Source organism: Chiloscyllium plagiosum, unplaced genomic scaffold, assembly GCF_037043375.1.
Source record: "Chiloscyllium plagiosum isolate Xiang-an unplaced genomic scaffold, Cpla_swu_hap1 HiC_scaffold_14, whole genome shotgun sequence".
Taxonomy (NCBI): Eukaryota; Metazoa; Chordata; class Chondrichthyes; order Orectolobiformes; family Hemiscylliidae; genus Chiloscyllium; species Chiloscyllium plagiosum.
In genome coordinates, this window is record NW_028270152.1 from 18,231,837 (window position 1) to 18,251,114 (window position 19,278).

Consider the following 19,278-nt stretch of genomic DNA (forward strand, 5'->3'; position numbering starts at 1 on the left):
TACAGGTTTGCAGCACAGAAAAAGACCCTTCAGCCCATCATGCTAACACCTGTCAAAAACAACTGCCTTATCCCATTTTCCACCATTTGGCTCATCGCCTTTGTATCGCAAGTGCACATAGAGTCATCGGTTATACAGATCTTTCAGTCCAACATGTCTGTGCTGACCAGGTATCCTAAACTGATGTCATCCCATTTGCTGGTACTTGGCCCCGGATTCTTCTAAACCCTTCCTATTCATGTACCAATATACAGGGTGACCCTCGTATCCGTGCAATCATTTTCCGCGGTTTCAGTTACCCGAACATATTAAAGGAAACCTTCTGGAACCAGAGACTGGGGGCTGCTGGAAAGGAACGTTACCCATTTAAATGAATGGGTTCTCACCTACCTGTGGTTTCAAGTTCTGCGGTAGGCCTTGGAACGTATGCCCCACGGGTACAGGGGGACTACTATAGATTTCTTTTAAATGTTGTAATTGTACCCAGCTCCACGACCTCCTCTGGCAATTTATTTCATACACGCACCACCCTCTCCCTGTTGATCTTGGCAATTTAAAGTAGCTGCAGAAAGCATCAAACACATCTGGAATTGAAACAATATCCACTAAAAGACAGCCATCAACTAACCTGTAATTGCTCCTCAAGTCCCCTTTAATCTTTTCCCCTCTCTCCTTAAACCTCTGGGTTTGGACTCCCCTATGCTGGAAAAAAGACCTTGGCTGTTCCCCCTATCCACGTCCCTCATGATTTCATAAACCTCTATAAGGTCACTCCTCAGCCTCTGACGGTCCAGGGAAAACTGCCCCAGCCTATTCAGCCTCTCCAACACATGGCACTATCTTAGGTACAAAGTAGGTTTAAATCTTACATATGAAATGTAGAGAAAATTTTTAAAATGTTATGCTACATTGCAGGTAAGTAATGTATTGTATAAGTTAGATAAAGACTGCAATGTCTATTTTTTTATTTCTCTAAGGGTTTCCATGTGTCTGTCCAGGCTCCACTGGCTCCCAAGCAGTAGCCATCTTCACTCCAGGTCCATTGACTATCCCTGCTCCACTCCAGACATTGGCCATCCCTGCTCTGTTCCAGGTCTGCTGGCCATCCCTGCTCCACTCCGGGCAGAAGAAGAAAATGACAGAAGAGAAAAAACAAATACGAGAGAGAAGAGAAAGAAAAAAAAACAAAGGAACGGAACAATGGAGTGGATGAATTCTTGCTGGAGCATCCTCCTCTGCTGCCATCTTGGAACTGGGAGAATGAGAGTTTTAAAATGAAGCTGACCCCGGCTTGAGTAAGTAGGCATATGTACTGGCAGTCCATACTCCTCAGTACGCCGCAAGGGAGATGGTATACAGAAAACAAAAACAGTGAGACATTACCACACAGACCCCCAGCAACAGCTCTGCATCTGCTAAACAATGGCACTGTTACATCACAATCCATTTCTGGCGGAAATGTCTTGAAATTAGCTTCTTCGCACGGCACTGCACAGATGGTTCATCGTCTTCTTTAACGGAGCAATCAGCCCATTTATTTCAAACAGGTCATAAACTGTTCAACATCAAATAAAGAAATTTTGTTCAAATCCATGAAGTACTCAGAGAGCTGAATTTCAAGGCCATCATTATTATAATTTAAAAAATACAAAAATTTACAAAAATAAATGCTGCTTGGTAACAGCCTGTACACGTTTCACGATTAGAAAATTTCACCAGATGTACAATTTGTTTTTTAATCCCATCAACTCCAGGTAAAGGTGGACTTGATTCTAAATATAATTCTCATTCATTCTTAGAATCTGAATAGTTCAAACTACTTCTCATTCACTCCAATTCCATACAACAAGGCAGAAATACAAAGCACTTCTGCAATTATTCACATTTCTAACGCCGAACACAGTCCAATCAACCCGTTGTCCAGCTAAATCTGGAGACAGCAGCAATTTTTAAGAGCTATGATCCAAAATCTAATGTTTCACGTGTCTTTTTTAGGTTGATTTGCTGGGGTCATAACTGCAGATAAACTGCTCAGATTTGTTCAGTTAAGCATCTGCTGGCAAAGGAGTTAAACATTGGTGCAAGTGAATTAAACTGTGGCTATTCTTTTAAGTGTGAACTTAGTTCCAATGTATATACCCAGCACAAACTGCATTGGAGAATGTGCAGAGAAGAGCTTTTAAATTAATTTCATGTCAATATTGATGAATTAATCAGACATTGTACCATCTAGATAGAAAGCAGTCAATGGTGATCCTTAATGTGATGCATTAAATTATGGCACAGGAAAAAAAACTGTACATCAAAGTAAGCAGCAGGTGCAGTAGGGGGCAGCCCGGTGGCTCAGTGGTTAGCACTGCTGCCTCACAGCGCCAGGGACCCAGGTTTGAGTCCAGCCTTGGGCAACTGTCTGTGTGCAACTTGCACGTTCTCCCCATGTCTGTGTGAGTTTCCTCTTGGTGCTCCAGATTCCTCCCACAGTCCAATAATGTGCAGGTTAAGTAGACTGGCTGTGTTAAATTGCCCCTAATGTCTAGGGATGTACAGGCCAAGTAGATTAGCCATGGGAGATGCAGGGTTACAGGGATGAGAGGTTGGGGGAGGGTCCAGGTGGGATGGTTTTTGGAGGGTTGGTGTAGACTCGATGGGCCGAATGGCCTGTTTCCACACTGCAGGGATTCTAGTCTATGACAGAAGATGTTGAAGAGTGCAGTACTGGAAAAGCACAGCCAATCAGGCAGCATTCAGAAGAATTGACATTTTGAGCATAAGCCCTTCATCAGGATTGTCAGAAGATGCCAAGTTGAATGAAGTCCGAAGCAAATTCAAAGCAGACATTCCAGGAACATTCATTGAAACAGTGATCAACAATCAGACGGGGTGTAGCAAGCCATACAATTAAGCATTGGGGTGTTGCAAATGTAGTTAGATGCTATATTAGGCTCCTGCAGGGATTAACTCTGTTGGGCTAAATGGCTATTTCCCAGCCTGATGCTCAAGAATATTAATTACTCAAACTGACAAGGAATTGCGCAGCAAGTTAACCAGCCAAACACTGGTCTCCTAGCAGGGATTGAACATGCAGATTGTGGGGAAATGATAGACGCACGGACTTGTTCGTTTCATTCTTCAAGTGGCAACATTCATGCAAGCTCAGGTTCACTGGGTTTGGATACACTGCAAATGTTTTACACTGTCAATAATTCCTTGTCTGCTCACATGAGATAAATTCCCAGAGTTTTCCACTGTTTGATATTCATATTATGCAGGGAATGGAAATGAAGGTTAGACAGGATGAGCAGCTTGTCTTGGGGATAGGTTGATTTGCTTCCATTGGAGTCTATCTGTGTTTGTTTTGGGGGGTGGGGGGCTAACCTGACTGAAGTGTGCACATTCGACAAAGAGGATGTCTCCTCACGTTGGCTGGGCTCCAGCTTAATGGCACCGTTTTCACATTAAAGATTGCCCTTTCAGACAAGGAGTGAGGAGGTTTCTGTTTCCCTCCCAGTGGCTCATGAGGCTTTAGAACTCTCGGCTTCAGGGGCGAGAGGGATCATTTAACATGGTTAAGACAGATTCCTGTTTAGCAGGATCTTCAGGGAATGTGGAGTTTGGAACATAAACAGTTCAGCTATGACCTTATTGAAGGGCAGAGCTGGCTCAAGGGGCCACAACGACTTGTGTGTTTGCAAACAGTGGCAGGAAGACTAGAAGCGGAGGGTCAATAACACATCAGTCACCCCTTAATCACTGTAGTGCAAAGGTCCAGCACATTAGGAAAGCAAAGTAAATGCAAATGTTAGATTCTGCTTTCTTAAATGTTTCTGGTGAATGGCCTCTCCCTAATGCAGCCACAGTGGTGGCACAGTGGCTCAGTGGTTAGCACTGCTACCTCATAGTACCAGGGACCTGGGTTTGATTTCGCCTTCGGGCGACTGTCTGTGTGAAGTTTGCACATTCTCCCCGTGTCTACGTGGATGTGCTCTGGTTTCCTCTCACAATCCAGAGGTGTGCAGGTTAGGTGAATTGGCTGTGCTAAATTGCCCATAGTTAGGTGGATTAGCCATGGGGAATGCAGGATTATAGAGATGGGGTGGGTCTGGGTAGTGTGGACTCGATGGGTTGAATGGCCTGCTTCCACATTGTAGGTATTCTATGATTTCCAATTTCATGAATAGCTAACACAGTATGGTGGTAGAAAGAATAACAGCTTGTTACTGGCATGATCGTACTTTTAACCTCAAGACTTTTGAACTTATCTACAAAATATTTTGTCAAGGCAACACGATTGATGGAATGTTTCATTCCTCACTGCTTGCACAGAACAATCAACTAAATTTAAACAAGAAATGAATGGAAGCCATATCTTTGAACAGAATTCTGTATTTGTTTTCCCTTGCATTGCAGTTTGGATGCATGCAACTGGCACCAATAAAGCTTATTCCTTTCCATTATTATTGATTGAAAAACATCCACCTTACCCTGAGAGCATCATTTCACAATTCCTCCTTTCAGCAAAGCCCCTTCGCTGGTTGTGAATCCAGGGGCAGGAGACTGTAATGGCTTCTCACAACATGTTGTCATCAGTAAGAACAGTCTCACTGGGCCAAGGGGCCTCTTCTGCACTGTGTCATCTCACCAACTCTTGGTAATATTACGTTAATGAGGATAATGTGGTGCACTTGATGACTTACATAGGCATCCAGTTAAGCACTGACTTGTTTTTAAAAGTGCCTTTGTGCTTTCAGACCCCTCTATGGATTCCCTTCCTTTCTATCCCTGAAAGTTCTGTCAGCATCCGAGATGTTTGTACTTTTCATGCTCTGGTCACAGGAGCATTCTCAATTTTAAGCACTTCAATCCCACCTCTAGAATTCCCTCCCCAACACGCTTTGCCTTGTTACACCTCATTCCCCTTTAAGATACTCCCCATAACCTACTCTGAGCAAGCTTTTCGCTATCTTCCTTCACGTCTCCTTACGTGGCCTGGTGTCAAATTTTATTGACCATGCTCCTGTGGACATTTTGAACATTTTGATGCCACGTCAATAAAAGTTGTAGTCGATAAAAACCTTTACTCAGCCTTTAAGAAAATCGTCATTGCCTGGATTTGCACAGAACCGTTGGTTGCAAAATTGCAACTGACCACTTGGGCACCCATTAACTGTTTGCACAGATAGCACTGACCACAGGAATTAGCAGAGACAGGTTACTGGAGGGAAAACACAGGGGAGAAATAGTAGCTGAACTGCAGAAATGACTTCCGTTGTGCTTAGAGATAGCATTCTCCTGAAATTCAAGTCAACATCTGAACAGAAGTATTATCACGTGCAGCAAAACGCAATCAGTCTGAATCCAGGTCTTGCTCATCATCAGTAGTGTCAACTGCTGGGTAGGGCTGGTCATTCCCTAAATTCACATAATTTACTTGCAAGTTGATGTAGTGCTCTCCTTGTAACATGGATTGAATCGCTTGAATTTCATAGACAATTTCAGTAAATTGTGGTCGCATTTCAGGTTTTGGATCCCAGCAATGCAGCATAATGCTATACCTGTACGAGGAAGAAGGTCATTAAAACAATGGCTTGTGGGTCAAAGTTAGAACTCTACCTCTTCCAGCTTTCAGGCTGGGGGATGTTGAGTTCCCAACATATTCCTGGCAAACCTTCCCGATTCTGTACTCGTTCATTATACCATCCATTCTCCCACCTACTCAACTGAAGGGTGATGGATTCAGGAGCCAGGACTGTCCACAATCTTTACAGCTACATAAGCAATACAAGCAAAAACTTGGCCCTTCCTCTTTCTCCCTAACCACGTTTCACCAGTCCCGCCCACCCCCACCCACTCCAGGGGCCGATTAATCTTCACAACAAAAGCTAAACAAAGAAAGGTTGTTGGGGCCTATTCAAATGCAGAGATTCAAGGAAATCAAAATGCCAATAATAATGCAAATTATTATTAAAGCAAAATACTGCAGATGCTGGAAATCAGAAACAAACACGGAGGAACTCAGCAGGTCTGGCAGTATTTGTGGAGAGAGAAACAGAATTAATGTCTAGAGTCCGGTGTGACTCTGCTTTTGAACTGATGTCAAGTTATTTCGTGGGATGTGGGTGTCACAGGCAAGGTCAGCATTTGATGCCCATTCCTAATTGCCCTTGAACTTTGTGGATTGCTCAGCCATTCCAAAGGGTAGTTCAGAGTCAGCCATTTTATTGTAGACTTGGTTCCCCAAGCAGCCAGACCAAGTAAGGTCAGATTTCCTTCCCCATGGGACGCCAGTGAACCGGATGTTGTTTATTTAACAAAGATCCTTTCCTTTTCGTAACTGAACTTAAACAACGCCATCGGCCCTGGTGGTATTTGCACCCATGTCCCCAGCTGAGGGTGGAGCTTCTAGATTACCAGAGTCAAGATTGTGGCGCTGGAAAAGCACAACAGGTCAGGCAGCATCTGAGGCGCAGGAGAATCGACGTTTCGGGCATAAGCGTTGCATCAGGAATGGGGAAGGGGATGAGAGATAGATAATGGGGTGGGGTTGGAGCTGGGGAGAAGTTAGGTAGGAAGATGATAGGTGGATGCAGGTAGGGGGTAACTGTGAGCAGGGAGGGGGTTCTGCAGTCCTCACTTTATCCTTCTAGATTACTAGAGTTATATTACCCAGTTATATTACCGCCATGTCACTGTCTCCCGCGTTAATACAGGTATAATAAACTTTAAAATGAAAGGAAGATAGCCAGATAGAAACAAACACTCACAGCTCATCCGGACAATATTCGGGTTGAGGCAATCTTCGTCCCTTTAACAAAAATCTTGTAATGTCATAAGGGTCGATTTCCGGATAGGGTGGTGCCCCTCGAGTCAGTAGCTCCCACATCAACACTCCAAATGACCACTAAACATAACAATACCAACAGAGAGAACGGTCAAGCCTGCAGGACTTACACAGAGCCACACTGGTGAGGTTAATACAAATTGGATTTTATCCTCACACCCTCTGTTACTTCCAGCATTTCCCAGAGCTATTGAAAATACATTTAGAGGTTGAAACTTTCCTAGTCATGTGTTAGTCACCAATTTGGTGTAAAAGTGTTATATGAACAGTTGTAAACCCATTCAGTCTTGTTTACTATGATGCATTTGAAATGATTCATTGTGAAATTTCACAATCATTTTCCACTCTGGTTGAGCTTGAATTTAGTAAAATAGAGGAACACATTGATGGTCGGGGTGTTCCAGGGAATTTTTCTCTAAGGTCTGGTGGTGGGCATCATGATGTGCAGGATATTCCCCCACCACTACAAAGTCCGTTGTATCTTGTCAGGCACTTAAGTGGTCACCTGGTGGGCTTTCCGGATCCTGAGATGGTGATGTTCCATCTCACCTGATGGTGCCCACTCCTCAGGGGCCAGCAGCAGTGCCTATCAAGGCATGATGGGCCAAATAGCCACCGTAACAATACTGTGAAGCCATTGGGAACAGCGAAGCCACTTTAGAGGCTGAGGTTTCTGGGTGCCACTGAAGAGCAGGACCAGCAAGCAAGGCTGGCGGTTTTTTGGGAAGGATGCAGAGGAAGAAAGAGGGTTGAGAAAGGTCATAGCTAGGACATGGGGTGGCTTTCAGCAGACACACTCCTGTCTCTATCCATGCTCCCAATTATCTCCAGATTGAGGCCCACACACCACCGCACCCCCCCAACTCAGCAGACAGACTATTCTGTTTCACCAATCAGGTAGTCTGCCAGAGTCTTCACCTGCCTGGAATGGATTTAATCCTGGCATGAAGAGGACCTTATCTGGTCATTCATTGACCACGTAAGAGCATCAATTTGTGGTGAGCAAGGAAGGCAAAGCTTGGGTCTCCCTGCCCAGAATTTAATTCCTGTGGCAAGGGGAAAGGCAACAGAGTGTTCCCCTACGCGGAACCAACCCAATTATCTTCCCCTCCCACCACCTTCCTGGCTACATCTCGGGAGGGCAAGTCTCCTCCCTATAATTTGAAGAAGATTGGTTCCAGATTACCTCACTGGGAAGTCTAAGGATCTTCTGAAGTGCTGAATACAGGGAGTTATAGGGACAAATAGTTTTGATCTCCCCAAGGTCAAAGTGGGCAGTGACTTGTGAGGAAGACATTGCGTTTCTAAAGACAGATAAGCAAGGTCAGTCCAGCCTCTCAATTTTCCATGCTTATGTGAAATGCAAACTCACTGTGTCTTGTACTGTGACCATCATATAATTGCAGTGTAGGTGGATGCATGATCACACACATTGCAAAACTGAGTAAAGACCTAAATATATAGTGAGCAAAGAGCAAGGCAATCAGTTTGTGGTGTTCATGGAATCCTCAACATATCAGTTAAAGACCAGGCAATGTTTGTTTCTGAAATAGATTTTGTCCAGTCACCAAACCATCAGTAATCCTGTCCATGGAGTTGACTGGATAATGAGCTGGGTCAGAAGGGAAAGTACAGATTCTGGTTCTGATTGCAGCCTTGAGTGGGGAGTGGGACAATGTTCCCAGTTATAGAGGTGCAGGAGATGGTCACCTACCTACTAATTAAACTGGAGGATGGTGTGGGACACAGAAATACTTCACAGGAGAAGCAGAATATACAACATAAAGCACTGTTTCGAGGAAGCCTGAACTCCAGTCTCAAACATGCAGCTTGTTGGCTGCTTTATGAGGAGAGAACATAAGGCTCACAGTACGGATCCCTGTCACATGAAGATCCAGATTGTGTTGGTACTAAATGTTATAACACATCCTACGGGGCCAAGTATTGATCGTCACAGCATCCCAAGGACATATCAAAAGGACATATCATGTGCCCATACTGATCAGTAATAGGGCGAGGGGTTACTACCACAAATCTCACAGCATGCATTCATCCGGAAGGAGATACCCAGGGATAAGAACTGTATGTGTAATTATAACCAGCACTTGATAATTCCATGAAGAAAGAAAGTACAAGCTGGCCACGCACAGCAGCGGTGCCCAAATGGAATAGATGAAAACCTACCACATCTGATTTAGTTGTGAACTTTTGGGTCTGCAGACTTTCAAGTGCCATCCATTTCACAGGGAGCTTGGCCTTCCGATGGTCCTGAATGCTGTAATACTCTTTGTCCAACACATCCCGTGCCATTCCAAAGTCTGCCACCTTCACCACATAGGTCTCATCCAGCCTGAAGCATTCAAGGACATACACAAGTCAACAGTGTGCAGCAACTCCAAGTCCATAACCAGAGAAATCCTCAAGTACAATTGCAAGAGCACGTCCTTAAAGAAATCCCTTCTGTATCCCTTTTAAAAAGTGATCAACTCTGACATTTTCTTGGACCACTTATCACATTCAATAGGGGTCAACAGGACAGGAAATGGACCCAACACTTATACTCGAGCATTGATGCAGAAATCGCACTATTGTTGCTTGTGACAGCTGTAGCTCAGTTGGTAGCACCCTTGCTCCTGATTCATAAGGTTCTGCACTCAAGTCCCACTCTGGTAAACTTGTTATAAAGACCATGGACACCTCTCTCCATTACAGAGAGACAATAAGTTACATGTGCAATTTAACTCTGCAATGTGTGTGTGTGTGTGTAGGAAGGCAGGCAACACAGGGATTGAACCCATGCTGGGGGTGGGGGGGCATCATTCTGCACCAGACTGTAGTTCACGGTGGCTCAGTGGTTAGCACTGCTGCCTTGCAACACCACGGCCCCGGTTCAATTGTAGCTTCCGGCGACTGTCAGTATGGAGCTTGCACGTCCTCCATGTGCGATTCCTCCCAAGGTCCAAAGATGTACAACTTGGGTGGAATGTCCATGCTAAATTGCCCATAGTGTCCAGGGATGTATAGATTAGGGAGGTTAGCCATGGGAAATGGAGGGCTACAGGGATAGGGGAGGGGAGTGGGCCTGGGTGTGATGCTTTTTGGAGGGTTGATGTTAACTCAATGGACCGAATGGCCTGCTTCCACACTGTAATTCTATTCTATGAAATGACCCCAGGATATAAAAAAATCAACTCTACCCCTCCGGCTGCCAGCACTAAGGGAGGTTGCCTGGCAGAGATGCTATTATTTAGAAGAGGTGTTAAGCTGAGGCCCTATTTACTTCCTGTAAATTAATGAGAAAGACCCCAACAGAACTACTTTAAAGAGGAGAAGGCAAGTTATCCCTGGCCTCCTGGACAATGTTTAGCCCACAACCAATATCACAAAAAGAGATAAGTTGATCATGATCACATTGGTGTTTGTGGGAGCTTTCTGTGCATAAATTGCCCACCTAGTTTCCTCCATTACAACATGGCTACACTTCATTATTTCCTTGTTCCTCAGCCACTTGGCTCTCTTTGCCTCCGAAAGCCAAACTAAAGGTTTGGCTTCTCTAAGGTTTCTGCTCAAGGGGCAAATCTTCATGAGCCTCAGGAGAATTGAATGTAAATTATTTAATCAAGGAAGGCATCATCGTTGAGCCTAATATCACCGTCATCCCACATCCAAGTGCATGCATCTTTCAAATGCTCTCTGGAGCTGATCTCTCTCTCTCTCTCTCTCTCTCTCTCTGTCTCTCATGCTGATGTTGAGGTTAATTGAATGCGGCTCAACTCTCATTCTCATAACATCAGCTAACTCAGCATGGACCAAGAGTGTCCAATTGATCTGGATTTGTTGCTGGTGGCGCCAATCCTGATTCAGCTGCTAAACAAAGCACTGTGTTGCTTTTAGTTTCAGAACAATATATAGCACTGAACGTCAAATTCTCAGCAAAGTTATTTTGTAAAGTTTTCCAACCTCTTTACATTTCCTCCAATGGACAGAGAGAGGTCAATTAGAGCGTATTTGAAAATCAATTATAAAATATTTGGTATCTCTCCCAGTTCAACAGACTGTCAACTTTATAATTTACTCATGTACTTACATGCAGTTTCTTGCTGCAAGATCCCTATGAACAAATTTCATTAGTGCGAGGTATTCCATTCCCTTGGCAACCTGTAGCCCAAAGCCTATTAAGTCTTTCACTGTTGGATTCTGTACATGAAAGTGGAAAGATACAAACATTTGCAATCAGTCTTGACACTCAACAGAATAAGTGGACACAGAGCATCCTACATCAATGTCAGTCCAAACTGCTCAGCGACGGGATATTTTTAAAAATATCTTTTTCCTCCAACCCTTTCTGGGAATGATGTCACAGCACCCGTTTTGTAGGACTATGTGAACACCAATTTCTATCTTGGCCATTAAGAAGGGTGCTGTTAGGTTGGGAAGTTGACACTGATTGGCTGAGGCATTGCCTTTGCAGAAGGCAGTGGGGAACAAATGACTGACTCAGCCTCTAGGAGATTTCAAAAGCATGGCACAAGGCTTGAACATATCCCATTTTTTGGCAGGGAATGTGTCACTCACACCTTGTTATACACAAAATCGTTATCTGCAGATCCCTGTACGCGGGAGGATTTTCACATAGAATCCCTACAGTGTGGAAAAAGACCCTTCAGCCCAACAAGTTCACACCGACCCTCCAAAAAGTAACCCACCCAGACCCACTTCCCCTATATTTACCCCTGACTAATGCACCTAACCTACACATCTCCCTATCTCCCAAAGATAACTGGGATGTGTGTGTATGTCACCTCCAGCAAGTGTGAATGAGCCATGTGATTAGGTCAACTAGTTATCTTCAACTTTTTAAAAGATTTGTTCATGGGATATGAGCATCACTGGCTAGGCCAGCATTAATTGACCATTCCTAACTACCCAGAGGGCAATTAAGAGTCCACCACATTGCTTTAGAATTGGAATGACATGTAGACTAGACCTGGTAAGGATGGCAGACATCCTTCTCTATGGAGAAGATGAATTTTTAAATAGTGGACCAACAATTGATTTTAAATTCATTTCTTCATTGATACTCTTCGGAAGGTCAGTGCAGACTTGATAGGCCAAATGGCTTCTTTCTGCACTGGAGGAATTCTATGGCTTTCATTGAATTCAAAATTCACCATCTCTCATGGTGGGATTCAAACCCAAGTCCTCAGCGGATTAGCCAGCTTCTGAATTGTTACCACTATGCCACCAACAACCCCACCCCCCCACCCCTTTTAGTTGCTAAGAGAGCGTAGCAACAGCTCTCTGTATTCAGCAATATTCAAGTTCTGTACAGCCAAGCAGCTGGGCTATCAAAGCTGGAAAAGGTTTGCCTTTTACAAAATCAATTGAAAGGAATAAGGAAAATAACTTCACAGATGATTGGAAGCTTGTTGACACAAGAAAGTCGACCAATTGTATCTAACCCTGTGCTCCCAAAATCAACACAGCCTCTGAGCCATCTTATTTAAAGTCAGCAATGGATTTAATTCTCTTTTGAATTTATCGAACATGGTTTGATATTCCAGCACAGTGTAGCAACAATCAGAAGCTGCACTTTACTTTCTATGCTACGACTCTGTGACACGGTCCTCAAAAGCAACATTCCACTGAGACTATTAGCAAGGGATACCGTGTTGACATCGGGTCATCTCTGCATCATCAATGATTGGCTAGTGACAATGGATCACACCTGGTTAATCATCCAACTCAATTCGTAAGTTGGAAAATTAGGAACCAGGGTGAAGGACAGCATGAAATTAGGTCATTGACATCCAAAGATCCACTGAAAACTTTATAAACTTTATAAATCTGATGTAGATTTTGAGGCTGAGATTGGAAGATTCTGGAAGACAGAAAGTTCAGGAAAATAATACAAATTTGAGTAGTGTGACACTACAGATCTACTACAGAATTACTGGTCCTTCAGCTGTAGCCACAATTGTTCACAAAATTATTTCCTGCCTGGCTTTACAAATGTCATTATAAATAGATCAGAGCCCTTGTCACTTCCATAAGGATGAAGGGATGGAGACTGCCAAGTAAGTGCAATTCAGGTGTTCATGGCCAGGAACAGGAGGCAATTTTAACTTCTGTCGATGACTCAAGAAACAGTCGATATTGGACTGGCCACTACATTCTTTTCATTCACCCTCACAGGATGAGGGTATCGTTGGCTAAGCCAACATTTACTGTCCTTCCCCAATTGCCCAGGGGCAGTTAAGAGTCAACCACATTACTGTGGTCTGGAGTCCAGGTAAAATGGCAATTTTCTTCCTTAAAAGACATTAGTGAACCAGATGGGTTTTCCCATTTGCCATGGTGGGATTCAAACCTGGATCCATGAACATTACCTCAGTCTCTGGATTAACAGTCGAAGAGAGTGGTGCTGGAAAAGCACAGCCAGTCAGGCAGCATACAAGGAGGAGGAGCGTCGGTGTTTCGAGCGTAAGCTCTTTGTCAAGATCCTGATGAAGGGCTTATGCTCAAATTCTCCTGCTCCTTGGATGCTGCCTGACTGGCTGTGCTTTCGACTCTAACCACTCTCTTCGACTCTAACCTCCAGCATCTGCAGTCCTCACTTTCTATGAATTATCATTCCAGCAATAATACCACTCAGCCATCGCCTTCCCCATAGATACTTGGCATAGCCCTAATGGTTTCCACACGATTAAAATTACTCCCAGTGTCCACAATGTACAATAGGCTGCATCCCCAGTAATATTATACCGTTACTATTGAATTAATCTTCACATACCCGGCTTTCCTGACGGATAAAATGCCGAAGGTCTCCATGCTTCATATACGGTAATACTACCAACGGTAACCCTTCCTTAGGAAGGAAAATTCCGAGCAAAGATAGAACATTTTCATGGTGAAAATCCTTCATGATAATCCCCTCTTTCAAAAACTGCTCCACCTCTTCAACATCTGAAATTCCTATTGAAACACCATAGCACAATGAGGATGATTATCAACATGAAGCAGACTGATTTTATTCTGTGTTTTTGTTTTTGGACAGGAGGGTTTTGAATATTGATTTTGTGCTGCACACTGGTTTTCCTCCACAAGGAGGCACACTGAAATTCATGGCTTGGAGATTCTCGGGACCCTGTTTCTGGAGGTATCACAGAACTATAGTGGAATATATAAAATACCTATATGGAATACTGTAGGTTAGATGGGCTTCAGATTGGTACGACAGGTCGGCGCAACATTGAGGTCTGAAGGGCCTGTACTGCGCCTAACCTGCCCATTCCTGGGGACCATGGTCAATTTAACATGTTCTATGTTCTAGCATCATTACAGCACAGAAGTAGGCCATTTTGCCCATCAAGTCTATGCTGGCATTTTGTAGACTAACCCAGTGAGTCCTATTCACCCACTCCATCCATGTAAACTTAAAGTTTATAGGAACAACTAATCATTTTCCTTCTTAATCTAAACTTGCTAATATCCTTGTTCATCTTTATCAATTTTTTTCTTGATCCTTTTTGCTGCAAGGAAAATAACTCTAGCATTTCCAACCAATTCTCACACCTAAAATGTCTCACCCTGGACTCACTCTGATGATGTACTCTGCACCCTCTCAAGGACATACAGACTGAGAATAGAATACGTGTAGCATGTAAGTAGGCCATTCAGCCCATACAGATCCTCTGAAGAGCATCCCTCCTATACCCAGATCCCTACGCTATAATCCTGTGATTCCTATGGCTAACCCACCTAACCTGCCCATTCCTGGGGACCATGGTCAATTTAACATGGCCAATCCACCAAACACCACATCTTTGGACTGAGAGAGGAAATCAGAGCACCCAAAGGAAACACACACAGAAACAGGGAAAATGTGCAAACTCCACACAGTCACACAAGATCCCTGACTCTGTGAGCAATGCTAACCACTGAGTCAGCATGCCATTTAATTCAACATTGCTTCTGCTCTTTTGTACTCAATACCTCTACTTCTGAAGCCCAGGGTAGAGATAGCATCCAGAATTGGAGGAGTCATTTGTGGACTGCCAATACTTGCAAGTAGTTGCATCAGTAGTTGCGACACAGTGCATAGCTAGTTAACTTTTCTTAAGGTGGAATGACTGAAATGAAAAATCGGCTTTTAAAAAATCTCAAAACTCCTTCTGGATTGACACTGCTCAGAGAATTCCTTCTGCCTCAATTGTCTTATTGAGTAATGGGTTGGAGCCATCCAAAGGTGCAAATGATTGTCAACAATGAAAGGGATCATAAATCATAGCCCAAAATCTCTCATCAGTACATCTCCCTGATGTTGGGGATGATTGGGAGTGCTCTACCCACAATATCTCTTTAACTGAGAGCAATTTAAACGTCTCGAAGGAACAGATTCTCAGGCAGGTGAGGCGCTATGTGGTATCTCGGGTGCCCCCACGAGAAACAGGATTTATACCTTCGCCGACCCCAGGATGTTTGAAACCATTGGGTCTGATTTTAACCCTGAGTAGGGAATGAGTTTTCAATACATTGAAATCTTCACCCATTGTCTCACCACATTCACTGAATTGCCCAATCTCAGTCAGTCCAGTGAAGAAAGTGGGAGGGGAATTGGGATTAGACACAAGACTTACATCCATGGACAATGTAGTGGCTTTCCCACTACAGAGTCATGCTGGTGTGTCTCATACATACCTCCTTGGTTTAGAAATAGAATAGACATGTCAGCCGATGTGACAGTGAGTACGGCAAGAAAAAACACATAAACTGGGAGGGAAGCAGAACAGCTTAACACTGATTCTAATTACACTGAAGGTGTATTGTTGCATATGAATTATTATTGTAATAAACTTCAAACCATGCAGGATGGTGCAGAACCATTAAGACAAGAATCCCATATTTAACTAAAACAGAAGTTGCTGCAAAAGCTCAGCAGGTCTGGCAGCATCTGTGAAGGGAAATCAGAGTTAACATTTCGGGGCCAGTGACCCTCCCTCAGAACTCACCGGACCTGAAACGTTGACTCTGATTTCTCTTCACATATGCTGTCAGGCCTGCTGAGCTTTTCCAACAACTCCTGGTTTTGTCTTTGACTTACAGCATCCGCAGTTCTTTTAAGTTTTATCTTATATTTAATCCCTAGTCTCTTCCAAGCTAGGGTAGGACAGGCACAGAGTTAAGAGAGAATTATAATTGGTCTTAAAGTCACAGGGCACAGACGAGGTTCAAGAGGAAAAAACAGAACACTTTTACTTTAAGATTTGAAATATGTAAATATACAATTCAGTAGGTGACAGGTTAGTTGCCATCTAGCGTGTGGTGTGGAAAGACGGAAACTGATGTAGAGAACTAATATAAAGGAGTCAATTTAACAGGAAAACTAAGATTTATACTGGTTGAGAGAAAAATATTGATTGGTTGGCAAGTGGAATCTGATTGCTAACTGTGTTGACATGGAGAATGCACCGGAGTGTAGATTAGAGTGGTGCTGGAAAAGCACAGCAGTTCAAGCAGGATCCGAGGAGCAGTAAAATCGACATTTCGGGCAAAAGCCCTTCATCAGGAATACAGCTGTATTCCTGATGAAGGGCTTTTGCTCGAAACATCGATTTTCCTGCTCCTCGGATGCTGCCTGAACTGCTGTGCTTTTCCAGCACCACTCTAATCTAGATTCTGGTTTCCAGCATCTGCAAGCATTGTTTTTACCCCATGGAGAATGCACCCACTAACACTGATTGACAGTTTCTCTTTATTTGAATTGATATAGAGGAAGACCAAGCACTTTGATATTTGAACAACTGGATAGGTCAGAAGATGAATATGGAAAGGCACAGAGGACAAAAAAAAATGACAAGAAAATCTAAACGAATTATTAAGCTTTAAAGAAAGAAATCATGGAACAATGACAGCATGCTATTTGTATTCTTGTACGTACTATTCAGAGACTTCACAGCACAGTGGATTTCTTTCTTATTCTGGTCTTTGTACAGCCCATGGTAAACACTACCAAAATGTCCTGTAAAGAGAGGCACCATTACTTTAACATTCCTTTTAATGCACTGAAAACTTCACCAATTTTACTTTCCACCTCCAGTGTTGAACAAAGCAATTATTGACCATTGCTACAAACACATTTCTTTTTTGTTAAAGTTTTTCATCTTGCGCTGATCAGGACATTTCCCAAAAATACCAATTCAAGAAGAAATCCAACATTTATATTGCATGTGAGGACAGTACCCAGTGATTGGCAAGTGGACTCTAGTAGAGATGTTTCCATGAAGAATTCACCCATTATTGTTGATTGACAGTTAACTGCCAGGCTTTGCTTAAATTTTAAGTGAGGTGTATTTATCAAGACATTGCCCTCAGAAATAAAGCAATGATTGTCTTTTTTCTTCATTTTTTCTTTTTCCTTTAATATCCAGAAGTGCTCTTACATACAACTAAATGTTGTTTTTACTGCCTATCACCAAATCATCATGTAATGCTTTCATTGATTAAACACCATCAGTAAATCGCTCATGTTCGCTAATTTACGTGCAAAGCCCATTTAAGGCAATGCAGACCACCAAAGCGGAGGGCGGTCAGTGACTGTCATCTATTGTGTTAAGTTGAAACAGGTGCAGTGCATGCACTTGTTTTGCTGCCTGCCCCTTGAACTGGTATTTTCGCAAAATGTCCTGACAATGGAAAGCTCTGAAAAAATGTATTTTCTCAGAGATATTCAAAGCAAAGTTTGACATAACTTCTCTCACAGTTTAATGGCCAGGTAAGGAGTTGCCAAATATAAAAATCTTGCTTGGTACAAATTAAATGACCATAAAATCCATGAGGGTTGCTGATTGCACAATAGTAGCTACACCCACCCATTTATCTCAAAGTAAATTTAAGGGTCAGGGATTCCAGGCTGCACTTGAGGACCACTGATGTTTAATAAATCAACACCCAGTGTCTGGATCTTTCCGAGATCAGGGGTGAGTGAGGGTTGTGGTTCTACGCAGTACTGGTAGCAACCACTGCCTTCCCGATAGCGCTGCAGAGAAGAATTGACTAGCTGCATTTAGAGGGCATGACCTCTTACACCAGGGTGCATGACCCGAGGGAAAGACATGCCACTGGCTTCTTAAAGTGCCAATGGAACAAGACTTTCCTTGAAGGCGGCAACACAGACGCCTCGGCCAGCAAGTGAGACCCCAATGCCATTTCCAAAAGAATCCATCATGGGAATCAGTCATTCAATGTGTTTTCTTTTCCCCAGTATCGACTGGTCTAACTGAGGGCAGTCTGGGCTCTTGAAGCTGGAGGGCCAGAAACCACCCAGATTGAAATCTGCAGCAGACTACAGTCGAAGCTAACTAAGAGAGAGCGCACTTGTGTTCAAAATGGCACCCTCTCTTCAATTCTGTCAAACATTATCTTCAAAAGTTAAGGGAGGGACGGCAGACCCTTTACAAGATGGCAAGACAATAAGACATAAGGCCATTCAGACTATCAAGTCTGCTCTGCCATTCCATTGTGGCAGTTATATTTCTCAATCACATTCTCCTGCCTTCTCCCTGTAACCCTTCATCCCTTTACTAATCAAGAACTTATCTATCTCTGTCATAAATACACTCAGTGACTTGGCCTCCACAGCAATGAGTACCACATTGGAAGAAATTCCTCCTCATCTCACTTCTAAAGGGTCTGACCCTTCATTCTGATGCTGTGTCCCCCAAGTCCTAGTGATAGTGTCCAATGCTGAAACCAGGTAGGGGAGAGCCTCTAAGACTAGAGAACTGGTTCCCCAGTCTGCCACCTGCAGGCCATCTCTAAGTGACTTGTCTGGCCCCCCAGCTCCTCCAGGAGCATTTATTTGGCCTCATGTGATCCTAAGTAAACCACATAGCACTGTCCCTGAAATTGGCTGGTTGGGTGGTGGATGGAATGACTGAATTAGCTAACCAATCAAACAATCATTTTTCATAGATTCATAGAATCCAGAGTGTGGAAACAGAACACTTGACCCAACAAGTCCACACCAACCCTCTTAAGAGTATCCCACCCAGACCCATTCTCCCACCTTATCACTCTGCATTTCCCATGACTAATGCACCTAACCTACATATCCCTGAATACTATGGGGCAATTTAGCATGGCCAATTCACCTAACCTGCACATCTTTGGACTGTGGGAGGAAACTGGGCAAAGCCAAGCAGACACGGGGAGAACGTGCAAGCTCCATACAAACAGTCACCAGAGGGTGGAATCAAACCAGGGTCCCAGGCACTGTGAGGCCGCAGTGTTAACCACCGAACCACTGTGGCACCCTTCTAATAGATGCATCTCTAGCAGAACAGCTCACCTCGCTGTACCACATATTACATTAAACTCAACTGTGGACTAGTTAAATCACTACAAAGATGGGGAGGCAGTGGCATACTGACAATGTCACA

General features: G+C 43.6%; 1 protein-coding gene across 3 annotated transcripts in view; it reads right to left on the reverse strand.

Annotated features, from left to right (window-relative positions):
• Positions 1–1,598: 1,598 nt before the first annotated feature.
• mst1rb (macrophage stimulating 1 receptor b) overlaps positions 1,599–19,278 on the reverse strand; it is a 146,087-nt gene continuing 128,407 nt past the window's right edge. For all 3 annotated transcript variants that reach the window (XM_043707707.2, XM_043707703.2, XM_087994101.1), the window contains 6 exons: positions 16,779–16,859; positions 13,632–13,813; positions 10,926–11,035; positions 9,023–9,188; positions 6,762–6,898; positions 1,599–5,552 (listed from right to left, as the gene is read on the reverse strand). In XM_043707707.2, the coding sequence (XP_043563642.2) occupies positions 5,345–5,552; positions 6,762–6,898; positions 9,023–9,188; positions 10,926–11,035; positions 13,632–13,813; positions 16,779–16,859 (884 nt within the window). In that variant the 3' untranslated portion in view covers positions 1,599–5,344. The remainder of the gene's footprint in view (positions 5,553–6,761; positions 6,899–9,022; positions 9,189–10,925; positions 11,036–13,631; positions 13,814–16,778; positions 16,860–19,278) is intronic.